The sequence below is a fragment of the Aptenodytes patagonicus genome, chromosome 2 (genome assembly GCF_965638725.1).
Source record: "Aptenodytes patagonicus chromosome 2, bAptPat1.pri.cur, whole genome shotgun sequence".
NCBI lineage: Eukaryota > Metazoa > Chordata > Aves > Sphenisciformes > Spheniscidae > Aptenodytes > Aptenodytes patagonicus.
The window spans coordinates 122,846,659-122,873,911 of record NC_134950.1 but is presented as its reverse complement, the minus strand read 5'-3'; the positions used below and the strand labels follow the sequence as shown (position 1 = coordinate 122,873,911).

At 41.3% G+C, this 27,253-nt stretch overlaps 1 protein-coding gene across 4 annotated transcripts in view; it reads left to right on the top strand.

Annotated features, from left to right (window-relative positions):
- FYCO1 (FYVE and coiled-coil domain autophagy adaptor 1) overlaps window positions 1–27,253 on the top strand; it is a 53,340-nt gene that overhangs the window by 2,824 nt on the left and 23,263 nt on the right. The window contains exons 1-14 of one of the 4 annotated variants that reach the window (XM_076331039.1): window positions 5,837–5,937; window positions 6,140–6,324; window positions 7,849–7,955; window positions 9,070–9,195; window positions 12,870–12,976; window positions 13,854–13,997; window positions 14,766–14,859; window positions 15,275–17,905; window positions 18,964–19,056; window positions 20,093–20,211; window positions 21,804–21,971; window positions 22,401–22,550; window positions 24,645–24,850; window positions 25,196–25,340. In XM_076331039.1, coding sequence (XP_076187154.1) covers window positions 6,270–6,324; window positions 7,849–7,955; window positions 9,070–9,195; window positions 12,870–12,976; window positions 13,854–13,997; window positions 14,766–14,859; window positions 15,275–17,905; window positions 18,964–19,056; window positions 20,093–20,211; window positions 21,804–21,971; window positions 22,401–22,550; window positions 24,645–24,850; window positions 25,196–25,340 — 4,145 coding nt within the window. In that variant the 5' untranslated portion in view covers window positions 5,837–5,937; window positions 6,140–6,269. Of the gene's footprint in view, window positions 1–5,836; window positions 6,103–6,139; window positions 6,325–7,848; window positions 7,956–9,069; window positions 9,196–12,869; window positions 12,977–13,853; window positions 13,998–14,765; window positions 14,860–15,274; window positions 17,906–18,963; window positions 19,057–20,092; window positions 20,212–21,803; window positions 21,972–22,400; window positions 22,551–24,644; window positions 24,851–25,195; window positions 25,341–27,253 lie in introns of those variants that run through there. The other 3 variants (XM_076331042.1, XM_076331043.1, XM_076331040.1) reach the window with 3 other exon arrangements.

The following is a 27,253-nucleotide window of genomic DNA, read 5'->3' as shown; positions in this document are numbered from 1 at the left end:
TGTTTCTATTTCTGTAGGTATTTATATGGTGCTCCTCAGAGTAGCATCTGAGCGTCAGGTGCCTGGCTTGAAGAACGTGTAAGAGATTTAAATAGTTGGGTGAGTTATGGAGAGGAAGAGCAGGTTTTATGGCAGGAAGGGTACATAGGGACATGGGGAGAATGGCTTGGAAGAATCAGAGTGTGAAGGGGAAAAAAACCTTTTCACTTTTGAATGAAACCTGTGTTTTCAACTCACCATGCAGGCATTGAGGCAGCAGGGGTACCTTTCCCCAGGGCGAGTGAAATAGGGTGGGAGCAGCTGAGGAGAAGCAAGTCTTCGGGAGACTTATGGTTAGGTTAATTTGTAGATGTTAGTAAACAGAGTGTAGCATTCCTGACATGGGGTGATGTCTGGCGTGTCCTAAGGAAAAAGGGCAGATGAGTTTGTTAAAAGTGATACTAGTGCAATTCCTGTTATCTGAAGAGCGCTCTTCTCCTTGTGAACTGACTGCTTCCTCAAACAGGCAACTTCTCTCGTCGTGAGACAGGGCTGAGACAGGGTTGTCTTTGTGAGATACGCACAAGCTAATCCCTGTGTTGTTGTTTGCGGAAAGTGGTCATTTAAGTTCATGTTGTTCAACAGTTATTGATGTGAGGAATATCAGAGACAAAGCACTGTATTCTCCAAATCAGGAAACTGTGTCCCTGGTCTAACGCATCTGTCCTGTTCGACAAAGTTCAGTGTAACGTTTTAAAGGGGTTTAAGTCAGGTCTTAGAGTGGAGCTCCAATTTGGTAGGTGCGGCATTAAAAAAAGTTGTTAGGGTTGCCAGCTTTCCCCACTCAGGGTTAAAAATTAACTCTATCTCATGGAGTTCTTATCATGCCACTTGTATACTCATATCTGTTGCTTAGTTTTGGTCTTTTTCTAAGAACAGTTTGCAAATACAAGGAATAGGGGGGGGATGCAGGCCAATTGTCCATAGAATAGGGAAGTTTGCACAAAGATTATACAAAATGTTACTGATTCTTTTGTGTCAGTCTCTCCTGCCAGGTTAGGGGTATAGCAGTATTTTGTGAATGTCATTAGTTTGTGTTCTTTTGCTGTAAAATGCAAATATCCCTAGAGCGCAAGGGCCTCCCCACAAAAGGGCTTTACTGTAAGGAGTCCCTAACTATAAACATACTACTTTTCTGCCAGGTATTTGCAAAATATGTGAATGTTTTTATGCACTTCATCTAGTTACTCTCTTCTGCTATGCTATGATACTCTGTGAATTTGTTTTTCTGGACACATATTTTCTGCAAGATGTGTTTTATTACTAAATGTTTATACACCCGAACACTTCAAAACAAGGTTTATGTGTATGATCGTGTGGGAAATCCAGCATAAGTTTGCAGCGTGGTCTCCTATTTGAAGTACTAAAAAAAAAAAAAAAGTATTCCTCCAAAAACATATTTTTGTAATTGAAATGTGAAGGTTTGTTGTAGAAAACAAAGGGGGAAGATTAATTTAGCAAGGAAATTTCACTTCTCGGAATGGAACCAAGCTTCAAAACTCCAAATGGAAACCTTAGCTGACATTCAGGCTGTGCCTGCCTTTAGTTCTTAATCATCCTATTTAATGTAGTCCAGTATGTGTTTTTATCAGTCACATATCTTTATATGCAGTGTTAAAGCACAAAAGGTTGAGTTGCCCAGTAAAAGCATGTGTGTGTGCATGACAGAAGAGTCGCGCTGTCTTTTTTGCAGTTCACCTCAGACCCTTATTTGCAGCAAACAGTTCTTTAACTTTATGGATGTGCAGCTTTATGTACCTGCATGGTACAAAATGAGAAAAGCTGGCAGCATAGCTACAGTAAATTCCACTGGGACTGTATGTTTCCTGCAACAACAAAGTATGAAGTACTTTTTCCAGACAATTACTGGAATGAAATTATTTAACTAAATCAGTGGTGGTATGGTCCTGAGAGATAGAGACTTCCTTTTCCCAGTACTTCCTTCATCTTTGCCATGAGGTTTGCATTCAGTGTTCTTTTGTCAGTGTGTCTTGTAGCCAACTGTATGACCAGGTAGGTTGTTTTCTCCACACACTTTCCAAAAGTGTGCCTTGCAGTTATCGGTCAGTATCTGCTTTTATGGGACAAATTATGTTCACATTACACAAGGGAATAACACAATTAAAATAGTTGTGACTGATGAACGTAGGATTTGGCTCAGTATCCTCACTTGACTGTTTTGTTTCATATGGAGTGTTAGAACAGGTATAGACTTGTGGGCACCAAATAATTAAAGGTCTTGTGATACCAGTGGGGGCCATGTGATAAAGTGCCTTTGTTTGGAATGGCTAGACCAGAGTAGTTATGTTAACGTGAAATATTTCTGTAGGCAGTAGAAAGTAGTGGACCTTGGCTTCCAATGAATTTGTCTTGCAGCTATGATTTACTTTTTAACTGAATTACACCAAGTCTGTAGTGTGAGCTCTGCTCTTAGTGTACGCTGAAAATGCACTTGGGTGGGGAGTGGATTCTCTGATATCAGGCTATAACAGAGGTCTCACTGCAGCCTTTTTATCAATGAAGAGAAACTCTGCTCATGGACTTCATCCCAGCTTCCTGTTCTGATTGCACATGGAGGAGTGTAATATTTTGAAGACCTTTACCTTCTGTCAAGGTTGGCCTAAATTGACCAATGAATTAAAAAAAAAAGTAGCTGCTGGAGATGCAGACATACCTACAGTAACACGAAGAGAAATTTTATGAAATCAGATTAAAAGTAGGTCATTGTAGCTACCCCACTAACCAATTTAATTACAGTCATTAAATTCCGTTTACTGTTTTGTATGTATCTCACTCCCCTTCGGGTAAATCTTTTCTTTTTCTGTAAGTGAGCTGTTTCCTTTCTGCTTCTTTCTTTAATCTCCAGGATATCCTTCTCTGTAAAGAAGATTGTCACCCCCACACTAGTACTTATGCCAGCAGGAAAGGGAACAGCCACCTTCAGACAGACATCAGCAGGCACGGCCCGAGAGTGCGAGGAGGGACTGATGGCATGCCCTGTCTTGCTTCCTCTGCTGTACTCTGTGCCAGGTCCTTAGTGTAGCTGCACTGATGTCATTGAAGCTCTGCAGTTTTGTGCAAGTTAATGCCGTCGGCCTTAGTCAAATGCTATTATATAAGAGGTAACGATGCATCACCTAAAAAGCTTTTTGACCCACAGCAGGTCACTCGTGCCTGACACATGTATCATGCTGTTTTCACATAGCAAATATTTACAGGCATACATAATAGGATAGGAAATGCTGGAGGAACAGGGTTGTGCTCTAAAGAATTCTGAGCAAAATGTTCTGTGATCAGGAAGGACTACATCAGGTGTTTACAGAAGATCTTCCTATTTTGAAACCTTGGGAAACCAGTTAAGGTACATTGTCAGCTTTCTTTGCCACAGGAAGTGAGAGCTCTGCACGTTTCTGTGGGATGGACAGTGTTTTCTAAGAACACCTCTGGAAGGACCACGGAGGGGAGAAGTACCTTTCTCCACGTTTTGCAGAGAAGGCAGGTAGAAAAAGTTTCGGCACATTCTCCTTGTGCAGTAGCCCAGGTTGAAAGATCCCCTTCACCTCTGGGAAAAGAGGGGAATAAATGCATGTCTCATGGGTGTGAGCTGATGCAAGGAAGGGGGAAACTGTGAGACCTTGCACCCTGTAGTGAGGAAAGGGGTGATTAGGAGGAGATGAAGAAGAGGAGTAGGCTGTGCAGCTACATGCCTCCAGCTGAGTTGTGGTCTCTGTTCAGGGCTCCCACATTCTGCGTAGGAGATCCTGGCAGGGATAAAGATGCATGTCTTGGGCTGCTTTGGCACAACAGGATCAACCCATTGGGAACACGCTGCCTTCCCTTGCGCTGTGCCGCTGAACTGTTGTGCACGCAGTGGTCATTCATCTGTGACTTCTGGGCAAACGCACTAACTTACATAGTGCTAGTGGGGCTGGGGCAGCTCTAAACCTGCTTAATCCCCCCCAGTAAATCTCTGTTTGGGCAGTCTGCCAGGAACTAGCACTTGACGAGGTCCCATGCTGTGCCTGTCTGCCGTAGGATGCCCATGTCCTGCTCCTCACTGGCTGTTGCAAAATAAGGGCTCAACTCCAAACTGCCATCTCTTCCAGGCTCTCTGTACGTGCCTGCAGTTGGCCTGGTCGCTGTTTTCCTGGCATGCCTCTTGCATATCTTGGTGTCTCTGGAGCCTTGAACTAGAGCTTGTTCTGGCCTTTGGGAAGGATGGGCAGGATCCCCTTGTTGGTCCTTGCTCTTTTCCCCCCGTTGTGTGAGGAAGAGCATTTGGTTTGGCCACACATTTTGGCTTGCCATTGCCCACACATTTTGGCTTGCCATTGCCCACATTACACAGTCTTCTCACTTATGCTCCTTTCTGTAACAGTTGCCAAACTGAACAGATATGGCTGATATTACTGTGGGTGCTTAGAAAAGGAAACATTGACTCACTGGTTTTGTTATTCTTGCTTTTCTTCTTTGGTACCCAAACTCCGCAAGTTGCCACGAAGTGTGGTGCTTTATATGATCACTCCGTAGAATCAAGATAGGAATCTTGGGATGGTAATATTGTTGATCTAGGGTAAAAAATCATGTTTGGCACCACAAAAGGTTGGCTGGTCTATGCTGTGCTGGCCTTCTCTCCCTGAAGCAGCACAGTTGTAGTGGGGATTTTGCAGGCCAAGGCCCTTCCCCAGACAGCACATGGTTCATGCGACAGTTGTGTCATAATGTAACGACTGCCATCAAAATATGGAAATGGAAACTAGCAGGTAACAAAACACGGGTATTAAGAGAAACACACTAGTAAGCCTAGTTTCAGCCTTTTCTTTATGTTTACCACGTTTCTGTCTCTCTGGCTTTGTTAAGGTTTGCTTCGTTTTGAAAAGAAAAGAATAAGGGATCACGTCAGGACCATTTCCAAACAATACCTCGGTACATAGGGTAGAAGGATGGTCCATTTAATTCATTCAGACACCTACTTCAGCCATGCCAATTTAGTTATTTTGGGAGTGAAAGAAAAAGAAGAGAAAGGAGATACAATCATTTGACCTAATCACATTTGTATTTCAAAAGTTTGTAAGATTTTAATTGCAACTTAATTTCATTGTAGTTGAGCTTGAATGATAACAAAAGCACAGAAGTGTAACAGCAAATTTTCTAAAGATTCAGTACTTTGGGTGTTGTGCTTGCTTGAAAATTTGGCTGTACCATTGCAGGCAGAATTCTGAACAACTTTTGAACAGGATGCTTAGTAAGTTCCCTATGCAGTTTCTATGTGGCTTTTTTTGAATGATTGTTCCCAGGTTAGTGTTTGAAAGTTTGGGTCCCCAGGCATGGTTGTTTTAGTAAAGTGTTTGAGGCTTTTAATTAATTTTAATTCATTAATTTTAATTAAGGAAAGATTTTCTGTGAGTGCTAGGTATAACTCACTTGTCATTGTTCTAGGCAAGGGATGTGGTGCAAGGTATATTTATCCAGCCAGGGATGCTGTAACAGAGCTTAAAATAGAGTGGTGTCCTCTTACATGTGTTGGGAACAGTGGGTTCTGAGGAGGGGATGAGAGATGTTTCTTGTGCTAAAACCAGTCTCCAATACTAAACCTTTTAGTAGCTTTTACGAGTTAAAAATATGCTCCAATGCCAGAGAATCAAACATGCATCATTTTTTGACGACTTGGCCTGTGCCTAGTCTGTGTCTTGAAAGTCTCCCTGAAATGGAAAAGTCGTCGTATCTTTTTACTCTGCAGCCTATAGGGAAGATCTGGCAGAGGGTTTTGGGAGGGAAAGTCCCGTGTCATCAGAACCTCCCTCAGGGTCACAAGATGAATTGCATGAAATGCCAGCCTGAGCTGGGCTGTACGACTAACTGTGTTGTAACTTCAGCAAGAGAAAATTGCTCTCTGAGGTTTGCTTAGTAGTTTTGAAAGATATAACTGAAGAAATAACTGAAATGGAAAGTGAAATCTAGAAGGAAATATAAAGGAAGTTCCTGGAAAAGAGTTGGCCTTATAGGAATTCATTACTAAACAGGATCTAAAATGCTAAAGCACCTCTCTTCTGCCCATTTGAGGTGGTAAAGACTTTAATTTTATTTTTGACTTTTACAGAATTGCAGATGTCACAGAGAAGAATAATCTTCGTCAGCCCAGTTGTCATCAAGGATATGAACTCTGCTATTTTTATCTAGATGGATGAAGCGGTTAACAGCCCAGAAGGGGAGCTCCTTTGGTTTTCAAGATGGCAGCAACTAGTGGCGAAAGCCAGCTGCAGCGGATTATCAGAGACTTGCAAGGTACAGTGCCATGCTGACGGAGTCATTCTGTCGGCTGGACTGCGTCCTCCATGTTTTAGATAACAGAGAGCAGGAGTTGTGTTTTCAGTTGCGTAACACTTCTGTGCAGCAATTGTAGCAACATACTTCAAGGTGTGTGATGTGCTCAATAGAGATGTGGCTGATCTTTTTGTGAGAGATGTGCTGTGCCTTCTACAGGATTCTAAATTCTTAAATCCTCCAAATTTAAACATACAAGATGGGAAATAAATTTTACAATTAAAAAATAGTGTCTGTAGGGTGTGCAGCGTGAGCTAGGACTTTGTTGGCATGAATGGAGCTATGCTGTTACAAGACTAAATGTGAGATAAGAATGTCTGATTTTTAGACCCTCCCTTGATGGGAAGCTGGTGTGGAGTTGCTGCTAATGTAGGAAGGGAAAAAAACAGAAGGCCAAACCAAACTGGGAGTGGAGACCTAGAGGAAGAGTGCTGGAGAATTCGATCTGCTGTTCCTGCTGCAGTGGAACATGCTTTCTGTGCACCTGACTTGTCCTCCACTAGCAGTAGCCAACCTAATTTTCTACAGCTCTGTTGCAGGCAAAATTGGCAGCAGATTCATAACGGTTTTCCTGCTCTGTCTCTGTCCTAATCAGCTGCCTATACCAAGATCCAGATATTTTTCCTTTTAATTTTTATTAAATATAAGGTATGATATGCACCAAAGCTGGGAATCTAGATCTTCCTGTAACATAAAAAGGAGATCTACGTGCCTGCTAACAAGAAGAGATTTTAATTTGCAAAGGGGATTGAGTGGGACTAGGAGCTAAGGCTCACTCAGGCACCTGAAAGAAGTACAAAACCAAGTGGAAAGGAAGCTCAAAATCAGTAATTTCTGATGCTGAGGTGTACACCCTTTTGGGGCCAGAGTGTCCAGGGAGACAGCAGAGTTTGCTTTGACTTGAGATTTCCTCACCCGCTACAGGTGTAGGTTTTAGGGAAGAGGAGTTGCTGTATGCTTATTTTTATGTGAATTTTTTTTCCCATTTGTGTTTTGTAACCAGCACAAGCTGAACCTTCCTGAATAAAGCATGGAGAAGATAAATGTGCTGACTGAACGACTGTTCTCGTGTTACTGATCCCCTTTAGCAGATTACATGCTTTGTCCTTTCTAATCAGAATTCTGTTTGTCCTGTGGCAATACCTTAATGTGCACATGAGACAGCAAAAAGTTATTTCTCTTTCCTTTGCTGAAGAACCAGTTAGCAATTGTCTGTTACCAGTTTTTGCTAAGTGTCAGAAGGAGGTTTTGCTCTTTTTAAGAAGTAGTCAGTATACATAACTTGAGGTCAATTTTTTTTATAGGTGGTGTTAAATTGCAAGCATATCAATAAGCTTTTTGCACTGTTGTTAAGACTGTTGGACTGAAATAAACTGAATACACATGCATAATGTCCAGGCAGAAAACCCATCTATTTAGTTGTTTATGGATTCAGTGCTATATATCTCTTGCATTAGTTAACCATTTTGGTGTCTTGTTTTAAAGATGCTGTGACTGAATTAAGTAAAGAATTTAAAGAAGGAGGGGAACCGATCACAGATGACAGTGTCAACTTGCAAAAATTCTCCTACAAGCTTGAGTACCTTCTACAGGTAAAGAGTGATGTGTGTCATTTGTAATCCACCATCAAAGCTAGGCCTGGTTTTCTCTTATTGCCTCTTCAGTAGGTGGGGTTTAACTCAAATAATCATAAATATCCAGTTGAGTCTCTTTTTTTTTTTTCATTAAGTGGACTGAAATGTGTGCTGCTTATTCTACTTATTTCAAGTGAAAGTAAATAAATGTAATGAAAAGGCAGTGCTGGCAGTTTGATTGAAGAATGTAAGGCATTTTTCTATTGATCTGAAAGACTTGAGCTTGATTTTAAAGATATATCCTGCTAAATTATCTTGGAAAAACTGTGGTAATGAAATCTTGACAACATTTTAATGCAAAATAAATACTAGTAAGCTGTTTATGGTGCAAATATAGTGGTGTGAGTAATTTACAGGTTTTTTAGCAATTTCACTTCGGAAATTCGATTTTTATTGTATGGAAAGCTTAATGCAAAAGGTTGATTTTTAATCTGGAATGCTGCTTTTTGGCCATCCTCAAAATTTAAGTAAAAGGGGACACTGCTGGGCAAACTGAAATTCAGTTTGCATAGTCTTGTGTCTACACATACTGTAATCATGTCACTGATCGCACCAAAGACATGCTAATCTAGCCTTAATCTAGGCAAGGGAGTTTTAATTTGGTTGCAGAGGCTTCAGCAGAAGCTGAAGAATCCTTTGGGATTTAAATGGTCCAAGCTGCAGTTTATACCCTCGCTGCATTGCTGCTCTGAACGTGATTTAGCTAGAGCAGGTTTTTCTGGTACGTACTTGTGTGCTATTGCCACACTTGATTGCAGGTCTCTAGCAACTGGTTGTTAGTTCCTTGCTCTTGAACAGCTGCTGAATCTGCTGCAAGTCTTTGTTTCAGCAGTTTTGAATAGATGTCTGTATTTTAACTAGACCCAGAACATGATTATCTGTTACAGTCTGTAAAGTAGCTTTTGTAACTGCTGGATTGCATCAGTGCAGTACAATGTCCCTTTCCTTTGCTAAAACTAAGAGGAGTCATGAAAGCACATGTTGCTGGGAGGGGAACAGAATTCCAAGTAGCTGTATGTAAGTATATTTATATTTAAGTTTTGCTCATTGCTTTTCATTTTCCTTGTTTAAGTTTGACCAGAAAGAAAAAAACACATTGCTGGGGAACAGAAAGGACTACTGGGATTATTTCTGCGACTGTCTGGCAAAAGTCAAAGGAGCTAATGATGGAATCCGCTTTGTCAAGTCTATTACAGAAGTAAGTATATCAGTTAAGCATCATAATATGTGGTTTATGTTTTGGTATGTCTTTTCAGAGAGCAGTAGAAACCAAAAGAAAATACACTGCTTTTAACATACAGCAAAAAAAAGTTGGGAATTTTCAATTTTAATTCTCATGTAAAGTATAAAAATGCAAGGTTACTCTTTTTACTAGGGCACTAAATTATGTAGGATTAGATAGCCAGACTCTTACTTACTTTGAAGACCACTTACACACACCAGCTTTTTGTCTCTGGTTGTGCCCCGCCTTTTCATAAACTTAGTGGCATTTTCTCTAAAAAGGAATGAAAAATTAAGTCAAGGGTAGAGCCTGCCATCTTTAGCACAGCTTAAGGCAGGACTTGCTCTAAGAGTAAGAGGAAAGATTCACCATGTTTGACATTTCTTAAGACTTCTTCAACTGGTCAGCAGAGTTGAGGAGGACTGACTGAGAGCAGCGTTTCATCTTCTGTCTCAACTTTGTTCCTCCATGTCAAATAGCATGATGTAATGGCTCAGGATGGTTGTCATTATTCCCTCGGGTAAGCTGTCATGAACAGGACAAAAAGCTTTATTTTTATTAGATATATTAATAAAAGCTTAATCTTGTAACAGTCATGTTATGTCTTCAGCTCAATGAGTGGGTGTAGTAAGTGCTGTGAGAAGCTTTCTGTGCTGATCCTGTCTGAGTCTTTAGAATCATTTGAAGAACTTCCCTTGTGGGTAAAAGGCGGTGGTGTGGTGGTGCTGGCCAGCATTGTCCTGATGCTCAGTTTTGTTATCTGTGAGCAGTGCTAACTTGTATTAGCAAGTTACTGTTTAGAGCAGATTTCCCTGTTCTCTTAACAATTCCTCCACAGCAGCTCTAGATATGTTGTCTTGAGCCATCTGAAAGAGAGCCATGATACTCTAGCAGAGGCAGGCTCTGTGTTCTCTACCTCACTTTCTTCTCTCAGCAACTTAGGCAATATTGAATTTTGCTGTTCCGAGGTAAGCAAGCCAAGGAGGGGCTACTGTTTGTTTTATCTCTGGGAAAGGCAACAGGGGAGAGCCATGGAAATTGGGTTTGACTTTCCCATTACTTCCAGGAGGACTGGAGAAGGACAGTGCCTGCTGCTGCAGGAAAGATCCTCTGACTGTAGCTACTGGCCCCTAAATTCTCAGCAGTAGTAGCCGATTTGATTTCTCTGCAAAGGTGACTGTGCTGTAGTCTTCAACAATCTGTTGCCTGTGGTATCACCTACATATTACCACATGTAAAGGCTTCTCTGCTTTTTCCTCCTTCTTCAGTACCTCTGGCTGTTTAATGGTTAGCATGGTATCAGAAATTATTGTTTGGAAGAAGGACATTTTCTATTTCAATTTCTGTGCAGCCATAGAAATTAGCTTGTGGAAGACCTCCTTTAACTTTATTAGCTTGTGGTTTAGGAATATGAACTCTAAAAAAAATCAGTCAACTGTTTCAGATAACTGAGCTGGCATACTCAGGTCCAGAAATGAAGTGACAGATTCAACACCAAACATGTTGGTTATTCCCCTTCATTACAGGTGAAAATCAGCAGCCAATTTTTGAACCTGGCTGGATAGAACATAAAGGTTTCCAGATGTCATTTATTTGCTCACTGAACAGTACTTGTTGACTTTCAAAGATGGAAGTGAACAAGGAGGAAAGAATAATGGAAGTTACTTTTTAAGAATGGTCAAACATTTAACAACATAATGCCTCCTCTTCTGCTTTGCCTGCACCACTTCTAATATTAGGGTGCATGATATGCTAGAGAGGTGGAGCAAGGAAGCAAATAGGAATACCCTGGAAACTGCCCAGCTGTTAATTAAACAGAGCGCCTTGTCGTTGATAGCATTAGGTGAGCAGTGAGTTCTGGTCGTTTCCCTTTCAAAAGCTGATTACACTGAATACACATCTTCCCAAATCTTTACAGCCACACATTGCACACCCTACAGTGCTACAGCCATACATTGCACCTTAGCTACAGTGTTTGCAGTCAGTGTGGAAACACTGACAATACCAGGACACTGCCAGCCTCCCTGAATTCTGGCAGGGCTCTAGCAGGAGATGGCATGATTTTACTTCCTAGTCAAATAGTCTTTGGCTACTTGTAGCTGTATATATGTAAATATTTTCCTCTACTTTTCTGTTCTAGTATCTTTGTGCTTAAAAAAGGCATTGTGGTTTAAATTGGTAAACCAATGGGAGTAGTTATAGGATTAGTTCAGTGGCTTCCAGTGGTTTTTTTGACTGCTCTTAAGATACTTGCTAAATATGCCTAGTTACAAAAAACACTTGTAAGCTTCTGTGCACAGGGCAGGAATGGCATCTCCATGAAGAAATATTCAGACATCTACAGGGTGAATGAGGGTGAAAACCAGTTGGGAAATTAAATTTGCTGTTTCTGGGGTACTTAGCCTTTGGGGACCATGTTATTTCACACTTTGTGTCCTATAGAATTCAAACCAAAAAGCAGTAAAAGGTGTTGCTTCCTTTGGTCCACATTTCATCATTCCATTTATAAGGAACATTTTTGTATATAGTGGATTGCTGAGATAAATGAGGAACCTGTGTCTTACTTGACCGCAGAAGCCTAGTCACAGCAAAACCAAGGAAACTGAGAGTTAAGGTATTGCTCTCACTTCACCACAGTGGAATACTGATCAGAAGGATAGAAAGCTTGTGTGGCCTTTGAGCCTTCTTTCACACTAACTTTTCAAGCAAAATTTACAGTAACCTACTAACTTGAGCCTCAGCCCCTCTAATATTTTCCTTGGCCTCCATTTTTAAATCATTAATATAATTGGTTTGTTAGTTGGATGAGCAGTTTGGTTAGGATCATGGCTGACTGGCGAGAAATTCTTTTCATCACTTTTGTTTTCCATTCCTAAATTGATTACTGATTTTGATGGAAAGGAGAAATGAAACACTACTGTTTATTGTTTCATTATTTTGCAGGACAACAAATAGCTCAGATGTAAAAGACAAAGCAAAACATCAATTCCCCAAGTCAGTAGCTATAACAGAATTTAGTGCTGAGTTTTGTGATCCCCCTTATGTTGATTTATCAGCTGTCTTCATAAAAAGATCCATTAATTTCAGTCATGCAGCTGCTCTTGGTCTGAAGTAACAATTAGATTTTTATCAACTTAATGGCTAAGTATTAAGAAAGGCTTTTTGCATTGTCTGGGGTTAGTGTGTCTGTGGGGATGTATATTTGTATATGTGTACATCTTTGTTCTATGACTGGATCTGCCCTAAAGCTCTTCCAGCTGTGGCCAGACACATCTTAAGTAACCTAAGCAGTCACTTCTGGCTTTGCTGGGCACATTGAGATTTTGCCTTATATTGGGAATTGCCCTTAGCATAGTCTGTGCTCATGTACTCAGTATATTAGATGATTCATTGGTCCTGTGATGCCTTTTGTGTTATTATAAAGTGGACAACACCCAGCTGTAGACACAAATTCGTCATTCAAAAAAGATTCCACCCAATGACAGTGTTGGGAGAAGGTGTCTCTCAGTGGCAGTTCTTAACTGCTTCTTTTACAAATAGTGGCTTATTGTGGGGTTTTTTGTTTCAGTATGTAGACTGTTCTGGCCATGTCTCTACATGATTACAAATGAGATTTAGAATTTTCTTTTCTTGTGGTTTCTCCTTTCCAGCTACGAACATCTCTTGGAAAAGGAAGAGCATTTCTTCGTTACTCCCTGGTTCACCAAAGGCTAGCAGACACCTTGCAGCAATGTTTTATGAACACCAAGGTGACCAGGTGAATAGCAAAGTACCTTGTTAACTACTGGGTGTTTGCTCAGTGTGATCAAGCAACATCACCTAGTAGCTACTGAAAGAAATTGAAACCCTTCCAAATGGTTGGCTTAGAGAGCTGGTTATAGGATAGGAAGGATAATAGACCTTTTGGCCTGGATCACTGGTTCATATCTATCTTAGGCTGGTAAAGGTTGAAAGTTGTTACAGCTAAATGTGTATGGAGTGGGTGGTACTGATGCTTCTATATGTCAGTTTCAAAGGTGACATTTTTATAAGCATTGAAGATCCTGGGTTTGATCCTCTGTGCTGTACATCATAAGGGAGGATTAATTTGGATGTGTTGCGCAAAGCCCCAGAAAGCATTTGCGTGTATCTCTGGATTGTCACACAGAGGAACAGCTTGCCCCTGGCCAAGGAACACTGAAGATAGTTTGTAGTTGGTTGGAGGGGCACTGGTAGGGCTTTTAGAAAAAGCCAACTATTTGCACAGTGTATTTAACTCTGGTTGCTACTTTCTGTCCCTAATTTTTGATGTATTAAGTGTGTGCTGTGGGTATTTACTGTGTGATTATCCAGTGTATAGCAAATATTTTGTCTTGCCGGTGTTTTGCCCAAGCACTAGAGCAAAAAGTATTTTGTGCAGAGGCTCCTTTAAAGATATTTCTGTGGAATTCATTGAAGCTGTTTGATTTCATTCACATCAAAGGGATGGGATGTTGGTTGGTGGGTCTGGTTGTTTTCAGTTTGCGTGTAGAATAGCGTATCATAATTTTTCTGGGGTGGAGTGAATAATGATGATGTGGGGGTTTTTTGCAAGTGAAACTGCTGCTTCTTTTTTACTTATGACTGAGTATTACTTAATTTATTTTGTTTTCAAGTGACTGGTACTATGCTAGAAGTCCATTTCTGAATTCCAAAATGAGTTCTGACATTGTGGGTCAACTCTATGAGCTCACTGACGTTCAGTTTGACTTGGCATCAAGAGGCTATGATTTAGATGCTGCTTGGCCAGCATTTGCCAGGTAAGATAGAAACACTTCGTCATTTTGTATTAACAGGGCCATAAAATACCTGCCTGCTACAGAATCTGTAAAAGCTTCTGTTTCTGAAGGTAGGAATACTTGTGTTAGAGCAGGCATATACTTTCTCCATGTGATTAGTCTATGACCGGATTGGCCTTTTTTTCCTTCAGTAAACTGTGTACTAGAGATCAGAGGTGATGCTCTGTAATGGAGTACTTCCAGTAACTGCAGTTTAGGCCCAAATCCCAAGCTATTCTCATCTTCACAGGCACAAGAAGAAATGTTCTTAGCTCCTTCTGTCTTAAGAGCTGAGATGTGTAGTGACTGAATAGCCAAGCAGTGTGCTTCACTTGCGGCGATGGTAGAGATGACAATATGTGGTCACCACTGCCTGATCCCACCTCAAAGCAGGGAATAACAAAAACTACTAGGTCTGATCCAGATCCATTTGTATCAATGGGATTTTTCTAGGGTTGCATGCTGCCATCATCTGGTTGAGCTGCCACCACACAGCAATACAATTTCTTAGAGCAAAGCTGCATTGGTTCTTGTGGATGTGGGAAGTCATGGCTACCAACCCCATAATCTTTTCTAGGTGCCTTTGATATCCCTATTTTGTTTTCCATCAACTTCAGTGGTTGTTGACCCAGACACCAGGTGCAGTTATGTTGTAGTTACAACTAGATAAATCTTACACGTAAGAGTAGAAAGACATGTATGTATGTGCTTAGAATTCTCTTATATATTGTTTCTCTGTGTGATCAACAGGAGGACACTGTCCTCGCTTGGATCTTCAGCATATTTATGGAAGCCCCCAAGTCGCAGTTCCAGCATGAGCAGTTTAGTGAGCAATTATTTGCAGGTAAGCAAATTACAAATAAATGTTTATGTGGCATGGTAGATCTTTAATTAATGGCATAGTTCCAGAGAGCTTCATAGTTTTATGGTCATTGTGACTCTTATAATGGTAAACTACAAAAAGAGTTCTTAATTAAAAGTAAAGGGAATTGTCCAGTAGCTGATTCAACCAAACATGCAAATCTTGTAGAGGAAAAAAAAAATCTATTCAGAAGACTGCTTGCAGATAGGTATGTTTTCATTTATCTTTTGTGAAAAAAAGCCCCATTTCCTATAAGTTGATATCTTGTAGTGCTGTGAACTCAACACACAATGTCACTGTGCTTTAAGAACCTGAACTTGCTCTCATTTGAGCACACCATTTAAATGCAAGTTTAATACTTCTTAAACTTTCTGTTTTTCCCCTTCTGTTCATTTAGGCCCAAGAGTTTCCCTCCAGCCCAGATGCAAATAGCTCACTAAATGTTGAACACCTTGAGGGCTTTGAAGAGATGCGTGTAGAACTTGACCAGGCTGAGCTGAGGCAGAGGGAACTTCAAGATCGTATTCACCAGCTAGAAATGGAAAACCAGGAGCTCCAGGCAGCTGTCAGCCTTCAGAAAGAACAAGTACAGGTAGAAAAGGAGAAGAGCAATAACTATGGTGAGGAGAACTCCCGGCTGACAAAGATGATCACAGAGTTACAGAAGCAGTGTGAGGTCTCACACTCCACTCAGAGCACCGTTCATGACCTGCAGAAGTGCCTGCAGTCACTGGAACTGAATGCAGTGGAGCAGCAGAAGGAGTATTCAACAAAGCTGGAGCAGCTGGTGACCAGCAAGGAGGACTGCACCTCAAAACTGCAGATGCTGAATCAGGAGCTGGAGGCCTCTAGGGCTTTGGTTGCTATGAAGGATCTTTGCATCGATGAGCTCAAAGCCAAGCTGAGTTCCACAGAACACAAGAACATCAACCTCCTTTCAAAAGTTGATGCTGCCTTGGAGGAAAAGGGACAGCAAGCCACAGCCCACTGTGACTCTGCCCTACAGATACAAGCACTGTTAGAGAAGCTTCAGGACACAGAAAAGGAAAAGGCAGATATGCAAAGACTCAGTGATGAACATGCGTCTCAGCTGAAAGCAGCAAGGGAAGAGCTGCAGCTGAAAGAAGAGGCACAGAAGGAACTGGAATCCAGATACAGTCGCCTCACTGCTGACTCCAAAGAAGAGAGTGAAAAGCTGCTTGGGAGCCTGGAAACCATGGCAAAGGAAATGGATGCACTTCAGAAGGCCCTGACCCTGAAAGGAAAGGAGATGGCTGAGCTCCAGACCCAGGTAATGGGGTCGCTGGCTCAGGTGGGGTCACTGGAAAAAATTCTTGAGGAAGCAAGGAAAGAAAAAGAGAAACTTGAGGAGGAGTATGGTAGGAGGGAAGGAGCACTAAAACAGGAAGCCCAGTTGCAAGCCGAGCAACTTGAACTACAGGAGGGTCGCTTAACAAAGGTGAGTCAGACTGTGCGTAGCCTTGAGAAGCAAAACCGGAAACTCTTGTCTGAGAAGGAGCATCTCAGCCAGAAAGTCAAGGAGCTGGAGGAGCAGATGGAGCAGCAAAACTCTGCAGTGAGTGAAATGGGTGAGGAGAGCAGGAAGCTGAAAGCAGAGAATGCGAATTTGCAGCAGTCCAAGAAGAAGATGGAAGGGAAGCTGAAAAATTTGGAAGCTTCTAAAGCTTCCCTGGAAGCTGAGGTAGCCAGGCTGAGAGCCTCTGAGAAACAGCTTCAGAGTGAGATAGATGATGCCCTGGTGTCAGTTGATGAAAAAGAAAAGAAGCTCCGGGGCGAGAACAAACAGCTGGATGAAGACTTGCAGAATGCCAGGATGCAAAGCCAAATTCTGGAGGAGAGATTAGAGGCTCTGCACTCAGACTATGAAGAACTAAAGCAAAGAGAAGAGACCACCGAGGAGTCTTATGCCTCACTTGAAGGACAGCTTAAGAGTGCCAAACAGCATAGTTTACAAATGGAAAAAAGCTTAGGCACCTTGAAGGAAAGCAAAGAGTGTCTCCAGTCACAGCTCACAGAGAAGGAAGTAGAACTGCAAGGCATGGAGAGCCAGTGTGAGCAGCTAAGAGCAGAAGCTGAAAGACATAGGAAGAAAGCAGAGACTCTTGAGGTAGAAAAGCTCAGTGTTGAGAAGACATGCCTTCATCAGACAAAGCTTATCGAATCCCTCACATCAGAAAAGGAATCAGTGGAAAAACACCAACTACAACAGGTGGCTTCTCTGGAGAAGGAGGCAAAAGAGCTGGCCTCCAGACTGACCGTGAGTGAAGAGCAGTTGGAAGTCAACCGAGGTGAAGTGTCTAGGCTGCAAGCAGAAGTCCTCGACCTGCGAGTCAAGCTTCAGCAGACCACAGATGAGAGAGAGCAGATGAGAGGTGAGCTGGCAATCACAGAGACTGTCTTGGGTGAGCAGAAGGCGCTTGTCCAGCAGCTGAAAGAGCAAAGTGAGTCACTCAACAGAAACCATGTGCAAGAACTGGTGCAATGTAAAGAAAGAGAAGAAGTGCTGAAAAAAGAGCAGGAGACAGCAGCCCATCAAAAAGCTGAGCTGGAAAATAATTTGCTGAACCTGAAGGAAGAGCTATCCAAAGTTAAGCGGTACTTGGAAGTTGCTAGAATGGAAAACGAAGAAAACAAAGATCTCCTCCACAGGACCAACACGGATATGGCTGAACTTGGTATTCAGATTTGTGCCTTGACCTCTGAAAAGGTGGATGCAGAAAAGCAGTTAGCCCAGGCCACAGAAAGGCTCAAAGAACTGGAAGAACAGGCAGCAGAGCAACAGGAGAGGTTGAAGCTTGACATCTCTAATCTCAGACAGGAGAACAAGAGCCTGCAAGAGAAATTAGAGGAGGCTCAAATATGTGCCGCAGCTGTCCCAAGTCTGCAATTGCAGCTGGAGACAGTAAAGAAACAGGCACAGAGTTTCCAAGAGACCAGCCAAGAAGAGCTGTCTGCAACAAAATTTCAAATGAGCACAGAGATTCTAAATTATCAGACAAAATTCAAGGTAAATTAATGTGATTATTATAGCTGAGGGAGCTGTGCAGGATTTCCCCTGCTTTACCATCTGCTGCAGCAATTACTGTGTGAAATCCTAAGGTTTGTGTTGGTCAGACTCTGAGACTAGCATGCATCTAGCCTTAGCCTGGGAATCTGAAAATGTCTCTACACTCATGGCCTAGGCCTATTTGAGATAAAATAACTCTTTAGAGTTTTTTGGAGATATATAGTGTGGCCATCCGAGCACAGTGGAGAGGCCACGTGATATGGAAAAGCCAGCTGGTCACGGGTGGTGATTTCTTATGTTGGCACTGAAGGTGGTGTCTTCTGTAACTATTTCCTCTGGTCACAGCTGTGATTTTTTTCTTTTTTGGTAGGAACATTGCAAGACCTGTTCCCTATACCCATAACACTACTTCTCCTTAAAACTGATTTTGATGAAAGCAAACTTAGACTGAGACCAGATATTTTTGCAGTTAATTCCCTCGTGTATTTTTGCTTTCAACTGCTCAAGGTAGCAGCTGAGAAGATCAAAGTTTTGCTTCCAGAAAAATGTGAGTCAGCCCTGTAAATGTGAAACAGCACACCTAAAGGCTGAAGATTTTGTTGTGATTGTTCTGCCATTCTGAGATAATGTCTAAGACTGGCAGTTGATCAGAGGCTTATGCCACTGGTGGTATCCAGAAATCCCATGAGTTTGAGAAAATAGTATACATTCATTCATGTTTTTTTTTCATAAATGCTTCTTAAACCTCAGTATGATTTGGGCTATCTCACTCTTTTGAGCCAAAGCAATTCACAAGCTGGGCCTTCTTTCTGTTGAGAACTGTAATAGCCCATAGCAAGTAACAGTAAAACACAGCTTGTCTACCACCACAGAGGGGAGTTCCCTTGAATCCATGAGCTGGGTGTCTCTAGCTGTCTTTCACGAGCCTGACAGTGGTGCTGCATTTATCCCATACATGGCAGTAAGAGCACTCGTGATGTGATTCACAATTGGGAATTTTGTAGATGAAGGGGTGGCCGCTAGAGGAATGCTAACTCCTGGCTCAATCTCTCTGCTAGGCTGTCAGTGAAGAGTGTGGGAAAGTAAGAGAGCAACTTGAGGAGCAGAAGCGACAACAGCATGCTGCAGAGGAAGAGATTGCAGAGTTACAAGTAGGTGCTCAGTCTGATTAAAAGACAGAGGTATGTGTGTCAGCAGGCATTAGTGTTATAACTGAGAAGGCAGGCAGCATTTCTGATGACTGGCTGTGAGTCTGAGAATGCCCTTGAATAAATACAGGTGCTGCAGACAAAATACTTGGCAGCCGAAAGTTAGTGACTGAAACAGATTATGAAAAGCACAACAGCACTTAGGATTTGTCCTGCTTTGAAAGCTAGTCAGGTTTTATCTAAGACCTGGTTATGTGTACACTTCTTAAATGGGGGTGCAGGTTTAAAAGGTGTCTGTCTTAGGCCCTGCATGCCCACTGCACACAGCCACAAGTGTGGATCCAACTGTTTGCAAGCTGCAAGGGGCACTAAATCAGAGAATAAATCTGGCTGAGAAATAACCCAGCTTGAAAAAAATAGGATTTTTGCAATGCATTTATCAAACAGTTGAGTTAGGAGGGTCGTACTGAGGTGTAAGGAATCCAGAAAGAAGAAAGTTAAGGTTATTTAACCTGGCCCTGCCTGCTAGCAGAAATACGTACACCTTTAGATGCAGTTAGGTATGTTCCCTGAGGACTCTGAGTTTGGCAAACTTCTCTGGAGAGGCTAGCGGTGAAAGAAGTTTTTGTTTCCATTGTCCTTCATGTTCCATATAGCTTTAATAAACAACATTTTCCTCATTTTTATTTTTTTCTTTTGAAACTTTTAGGTGGTGAAAAAACTTTTAGGGCGTATTCTTTTGCCATTATCTTTGAGAGATTTTCCTTGATAAGGAGGCAAAAGCTCAACTGATCTGGACTAGTAAGAATTACAGGCTTAATACTGTCTTACTTTAGAGTCTATCCCTTATTCAGTGTGACAGAAGTAATCAATCACTAGTACACAACTAATTAGTGTCTCCGTATACAATAATATCTTAATTGGTGTTTTGGCTTTAACTGATTCTTTTAAAGCATTGTTTAGGTGTCTTGGTAATTGTCCAATGCTTGGTAAAGTGTTGTTTTTATATGTAAGGAAATACAGTAATTTATTTCACTAGGCTGCAAACACGAGTTTGTCTAGAAAGCTGGATGAAGCAAGAGAGCAGCTGTCTGAATCAGAATCTGTTCGGCTGCAGAAGGAAGAGGAGGTGACGTCTCTGAGAGAACTCTTGGAAAGGTGGGAGTTTGGGTTCTTTACGCAAGCCATTAATTGTAAGCCAAGCAAGGGGCCAATAACCAAAGCATATTGAAAATTGCTGTGGTTTATGAAGTAGCATATGCCATGGGGTTTATATAGGGCAAATAGTGCATGGGCGCTGATGGGGAGTATCAGATTGACACTTCAGATGAGAAACATGTAAACTACACAGCACACATGAAAGCAAGGTTTAGGTTTTATTGTATTGTTAATTTAGCTGATGACATAAATTCATTGTATGTCTTCCTTTATGAAACTGCAAGACATTTTATAACCTCCTTTTACCTTATAGGTTAGTCACAAAATTAAAACACCAATATTGGCTCTTTTTTTTTTCCATAAGGAATGGAAAATTTCTGCTTTTTGACAGTTTGTTTTTTCTTTCCTGTCCATGAATTTTCAGGGAATCAGTAAGAATTATTTGAATGGGACCACATCCTGCATGTCTTTGTCAGGTTTCTTATCGGTTTTAAATATCTAACACAGGCTATGTTTCTAAGGTCTGTAATGTGGCCTGTGTGGTGCAGATTATCTGGCAGTCCGAAATAGATCTTCATGAGGCATGGGCTCACACAGAGTCTAATGGGTTAACCAAAGCCTATTTGTTTTTACATTTTTGTGCTGGTATTATCTGTCTTTGTGGGAAGACTGATGATTCTTGATCTATGCTGAAGGTTGTCAGCACAAAATCTAACTCATCAAAATATTTGAATTTAGCTGAATGGGCTGAGTGAGTTCAGATCAGATCAGCTCTTCGTGTTGTGTTGCTGTAGCATTTTTGATCCATTGCTAGGACTCACAGTACTGAAATTACTATATCGTCAAGCCAAGACTTACATTCTTGGAAGCTTCCTGGGGACACTTCTTTCCACTGACTGTGCAGTGAACTGAGGTGGCTTAACCTGGAAGTGTCTTAACACTTTCAGGGAGGTGTCCCTCCCTGGAAGTTCAAGGCCAGGCTGGACAGGGCTTTGAGCAACCTGATCCATTGGAAGGTGTCCCTGCCCATGACAGGGGGGTTGGAACTAGATGATCTTTAAGGTCCCTTCCAACCCAAACCATTCTATGATTTTGTGATTCTATGAACCTTTAGTTTTTTAATTGCATCTGTGTTAGAAGAATATAGTGAGAAACTGGTTTGCTTCCCTTTTGTGAACATGAAGGCTATGGAGGAGTATGTGTTAAATGGCACTTTTGTGGGCAACCTGCAAATGCTGGGTAACCTGCGGCTACAGGACTTTCCCCACTTAGCTCAGTTTGCAGCTGCTGCTGATCTTAGCTTCCAAGGACACTAATTTTATTCCCATTGTGGTAGCCATAAGCTTTGCTATAAGCAGGGCATCCAAGAAATTGCTGATTGCTGACAGTATTCACCAGATAACAGATTTGTGTGCACTTTCAGTGATGCAGAACACTGGAGGGATTTTGGCTAGCTATAAAAAATATGCACGCTGAGAACAATTTCACTGAAACTATCTGTTTATCAGGGTGGAGGACCCCTTTCTTCCATGGGGAAGACTTGAATGCACGTGAGCTAAAAATGATTCTTAATTGCCTTTCTACTTGAACAGGATCCAAAAAGAAGCTGATGAAGCAAAAGAGAAGGTCCTGGATTACAGTGAGAAGCTCAGCAAGGTGGCAGCTGACAAAGATAGCAGCGACCAGAAGTTATTTGCTGAGCTGGATGACCTGACGAGAACAAAACAGTTCCTTGAAGAACGTTTGATAGAACTTATCAGGTTGGCATCAAAATAAACAGCAAGCAGAAATTAAAATCCTAGCTTAGGATATTAAAAGGTACTGCCTAGGTGGTTCAGTCTTGTATTCCTGAATTGAAGATACATGTAATGGCCAAGTTCATCAGCAGTTGAAATTTTAGATTTCCGTAATGCAGTCAAAAATATAACACCCAATATTATCTCCTCCTTAATTTGCTGTCTGTTTTGCAAAAATACGTAGTTCTCTGCATGGCATGTATTTTTCTCCCCCCCTTCCCAAGAGCTTTGGTAGGTTTCTTGATCTATCTTTATTCCTGAAAGCTCCTCAGAAGTTACAGCGGAGCAATTTTTGCTGTGAAGCTTTCACCAGCATTCAGATTGAGGTTGGTTAACAGTAAACCAACTGATAATTTCTATGTGTTTTTCTTTCTTTTAACTGTGTCCCTGCAGAGATAAGGATGCTTTGTGGCAAAAATCAGATGCTCTGGAGTTCCAGCAGAAGCTTAGTGCAGAGCAAAGGTGGCAGGGGGACACAGAGGTTAATCATTGTCTGGACTGCCAGAGAGAGTTCTCATGGATGGTGCGCCGACACCACTGCAGGTCAGTTTGTTGAACTCTATTACGCTGTTCAAAAGCAAAATTGAGTATGATTGTTTACATGGATGAAATACTTCTTAATGTTCACAATTCATTGGTGTCATGGTTTAACCCCAGCTGCAGCTAAGCACCACACAGCCGCTCACTCACTCCCCCCCGGTGGGATGGGGGAGAGAATCAGAAAGGTAAAAGTGAGAAAACTCATGCGTTGAGATAAAGACAGTTTAACAGGTAAAGCAAGAGCTGCCCACACAAGCAAAGCAAAACAGGGAATTCATTCACTACTTCCCATCGGCAGGCAGTTGTTCAGCCATCTCCAGGAAAGCAGGCCTCCATCACACGTAACGGTGACTTGGGAAGACAAAACACCATCACTCCAAACGTCTCCCCCTTCCTTCTTCTTCCCCCAGCTTTATACGCTGAGCATGACGTCATATGGTATGGGATATCCCTTTGGTCAGTTGGGGTCAGCTGTCCCAGCCGTGTCCCCTCCCAACTTCTTGTGCACCCGCAGCCTACTTGCTGGTGGGGTGGGGTGAGAAGCAGAAAAGGCCTTGGCTCTGTGTAAGCACTGCTCAGCAATAACGAAAACATCCCTGTGTTATCAACACTGTTTCCAGCACAAATCCAAAACCTAGCCCCATACAAGCTACTATGAAGAAAATTAACTCTATCCCAGCCAAAACCAGCACAATTGGTCAAAATCATTGATACAGGACATTGTAGAGGCTGAAAGAACACATGAGCTCACAAGGGGATAAGAGACATTAATGGAAAGGTCCCTTGACATGTATTAAGGCAAAGATCTGGATGCAACTCTGTCGTGGGGAGTCTGTCAGTTTCTCATTTCTGGAAACAAAGATAATCACACCCTACATAGTGTGTTTCTTTGAAGGACTGTGTTTTTAATATATTCATATGCACTGCTGCGTGCATGCTGTAAATAATATTCACTAAGATGTTTTTGCTATTGTGATAGAAGTATTCCAGAACAAATCCAACATGCTGTGCAATTATAAATTTGGTTACTTACACTAGATATGTTCAGAGATAATTACCAATTGCAAAGTAATCTTTTAAAAAAAAGTTAATATTAAATTATTTCCTATACAGTTAGCCTGCTTGGAGTTATCAGTTACCTGATCTAGATTTACTCAAATATATTTAAGTGGATACGTTTCAGGGTCTTAGTGATATTTTGTTTTGGCTCTTTACTGTTGTTTATCCTCATGACCTGATTCATCATGTAAGCTATGTAGTACTGGGACTTTCAATTGCATATTAATGTAGGGAACATTCGATGGGGATTAATGAATAGTGAAGTCATTTCCAGTAACAACTTTCAAATTACTCATTTCTACTAAAATCTGTGAAACCTGCTCGTGTTTTCACCAGTACCTACTAATGATTTAAATGATTATGGAAAAACAAAACCACTAAGACTTCACGAATAACAGTCATCCTGGCTGGGTGCTTTTCTTCATGAAAATCTTAACATGTTCATTAAAAAGTAGTTGACAGGTTTAATACTGAGAGACTGCAGAGCGGTGGGGACAGGAGGGATGAATGTACATGTGTGTGTCCAGTATTGTTTCTTCTTCCCTGTCCGAAGGGGAGAGGGGTGATTACTAAGTAGAGACATACAGACGTGTTCTTACACTCCTTACAATCAAATAGAGTTTTGCTCTGAGTATGAGATTTGGCCTGTGTAATATTATTAAGTACATTTGCTTCATGTGTACTTAATATATGTATTATTTATTTGTATTGCATATTTGTGGGCATTTCATTGTTTTTATGTATTTATGTTTAAATGTATGTTTACATTTTTTTAGTATTTTTATGTTTTTTCTGTTTTCCCTATTTATTAAGGCAGCAAAGTATGAATGTGCATTTCTGCATCCTGTTTGTCAAGAAAACTACTTGCTTCATCTCAGAAAGCAGCGCAGTCTGTATTATGAGTGCTGCCATGGATGTAGCATTCGGGCTTTTGCAGAGAACAAGACCATTATGACAAAGCCCCAGACTCTGTCATGTAGATATGTTCCACCTGTATGTGGTACTATTCTAACACCTTCGGTTTTGAATCATTTCTAGAATGTGCGGTCGCATTTTCTGCTACTACTGCTGCAACAACTACATGGTGACAAAGCCTGGTGGAAAAAAGGAGCGTTGCTGCAGAGCTTGCTTTAATAAGCCTAGAGTCGTTGTGGACAGTACAGATGACTCTGGATCCAGTGCCAACCAGGAAGGATCACCAGCGTCATTGGAATCACCTGTGTCACCATCTGAGAGGGCTTTTGGTTAGTGTTTTGTTTGCATGCTGCAGAGAAATAAGTAGGGTTCTTGGACATTCTCCAAGAAACCACATGGTCACCTCCTGCTCCAAGGACCTGCATGTTCATGGAGTGTTTTCAGGGTGGGATTGGTCCCATCTTTGAATTTGATTGGTATTGACAAAAATTTGCATGTACATTAAATGAGTGTCAGTCAGCCTGAGATTTTCAGTTGGTTCTAGTAGTTACCTAATGCTTCTGTAAAGGTAGAGGAATGGCCCAGTCTGAAGCCCTTAAGGGTTTTGCTTGTTTGTTTTCGAAACAACCAGCTAATATTGTTAATGTTTCTTTTCATGTCCTTTTATGGCACAGTTGCAAGCGAAGCCTCTAAACCACCAGATGATGGAGCATTTGATATAATCACTGATGAGGAGCTGTGCCAAGTACAGGAATCAGACTCTCTCCACAATGAAAGTCAGATGGAGGGAGAGTGTCTGGATCAAAGCGTGACAGATCTGTGAGTAAACACTGCTTCATGGAGAGGGGACTCTTTTGGGTTTTGTTTGGTGTGTTGTTTTTTTTTTTTTTTTTCTGTTCAGTGGGGATAGCTAACCTCTGCATAAAGAGAAGACACTTCTGTTCCCAGGCACATGTTCAGCAGACCAACACAAAATAATTTTGGCCTATTTGCACAGTCAGCATCAAATCTAGTAAATCCAAACAGCTTCATCCTCTCCCTCCACCCGCTGCGCCACAGCACAGAGGAGTATTCCCAGTTCTGTGCTGTCACCAGGCCAGCTGTCACCATTAAAATCAGCTTGCAGGCCACACTGGATCACTGGTCATTCATACTTAACTTATAGTAGGAGCTAAGCGATACTCTCTGTCATACTCACCATTACTTAATATCAAAAGAACAAGGGGGTGGGGAAAAGACAAGGAAAGATTTGTTCTTTTTACAACAGGCTTCTGAATGTGAATTAACTGGTCTGTGTCTGTAGAATTCCTTACTACTTTAAAGATAATAGCTTACAGAAAAGAAAAAGGAGTTGTGTAGCTAAATCTGGCACAAGTTTGTTCTTTTTTTCTTAAGAAAATGAGAGTGAATGCAGGTTTCAGTCATTTTTTTACATCTATTTCTACATAAATTAGCAATGAAGAGGATCTAAGGCCATCTTAATATCCGAGTACTTGGTTTGCAAATTATGTTGTAGTATTATAGTTTAATGTATATCCATGTTTATACAAAATATTATTTTACTGTCATTCAAATATTTTCAAATATTTGCCAAAAATTCTGTTCTGTGAAATATATTATCTCTCAAAAACTTTTATATATTTGAGAAGGAAAAAAAAAGCAATTTCACCTAAATTCTGTACTTGTTTTGCTTCTGAGCAGAAAAATCAGCATGATAAATCTAAATGCTAAACTTAAAATAGCCACAGAGTAACCAGCCTGCTGCTGAGAAAGCAGACCTAGGCTCTTTTGTCCTCAGCAGATCTGTTTCCGGCATAAACCGCAATGATTTGCAATTTGGGTAGAAGGTAGACTGTACAGACTTGTTTATTTGGAAAAAAAACTTTTCAAAATTCTACATTTTTGTTTCTTGGTAAATAAGTTCTATGTATTCTGCCTATTTTGTATACTGTTGACACTGACAGTATATTCATGTTTATCATGCGTTGGGCAGACATGAACGAACTGAGCTTCACAATGCTCTTGTGAAGTTAGTACTGCCTTTGTTTTGCAAAGGGACAATTTGCAGTGGGGGATTTTTGTTTGTTTGTTTGTTTGTTTCTTTTAAGAAGGAAAAAAGTGTAATGTACTACTACTTTGAATTCATGCTGTCTGCTGCAGAAGAGATATTACAGGTGAGTTAGCTCTGGAGAATCCAACCAGGAGAAAAGAAATAAGTGTGTGTCACCTTTTTTTTCAGTTTGGGATTGGGCTAGATTCCTCTTGTCCCACAAAGTATTCAGACTGGAAGGAAGGATTGCCACTAACGCTGGAATACAATTCTTGAAGGGCGCCCATGCAACATACTACTTGCACCATGTAAACTTTTATCTGTCCATCTCCCCTTGTTCGTAGATAATAGGCAGGAAAGCCAGGAAATAGTTTTATCCTCTCTTGCTCTTGGTTCATTAGTGTTACAAGCTGGGGGAGAGTCCTACTGTGGTCATACTGGGAGCTTGAGACATACTTTGCAGAGAACACAGACCACACCTGCCCTTCTCCATGACAAAATGTTTGAAAGGTCTCACTAGCCTGAACACTGGAGGAGAATGCGGGAGAATGGCCTTCTTACACTGTGGATGACTTGAACATCTTGTGTTGATTGTGTGGTTTGTGTTATGGGAGAGATGCAGAAGCTGATACATGAGTCAGACGATGGTGTGGCACCTGTGGTATGTGTTGAAGAAAAAAAG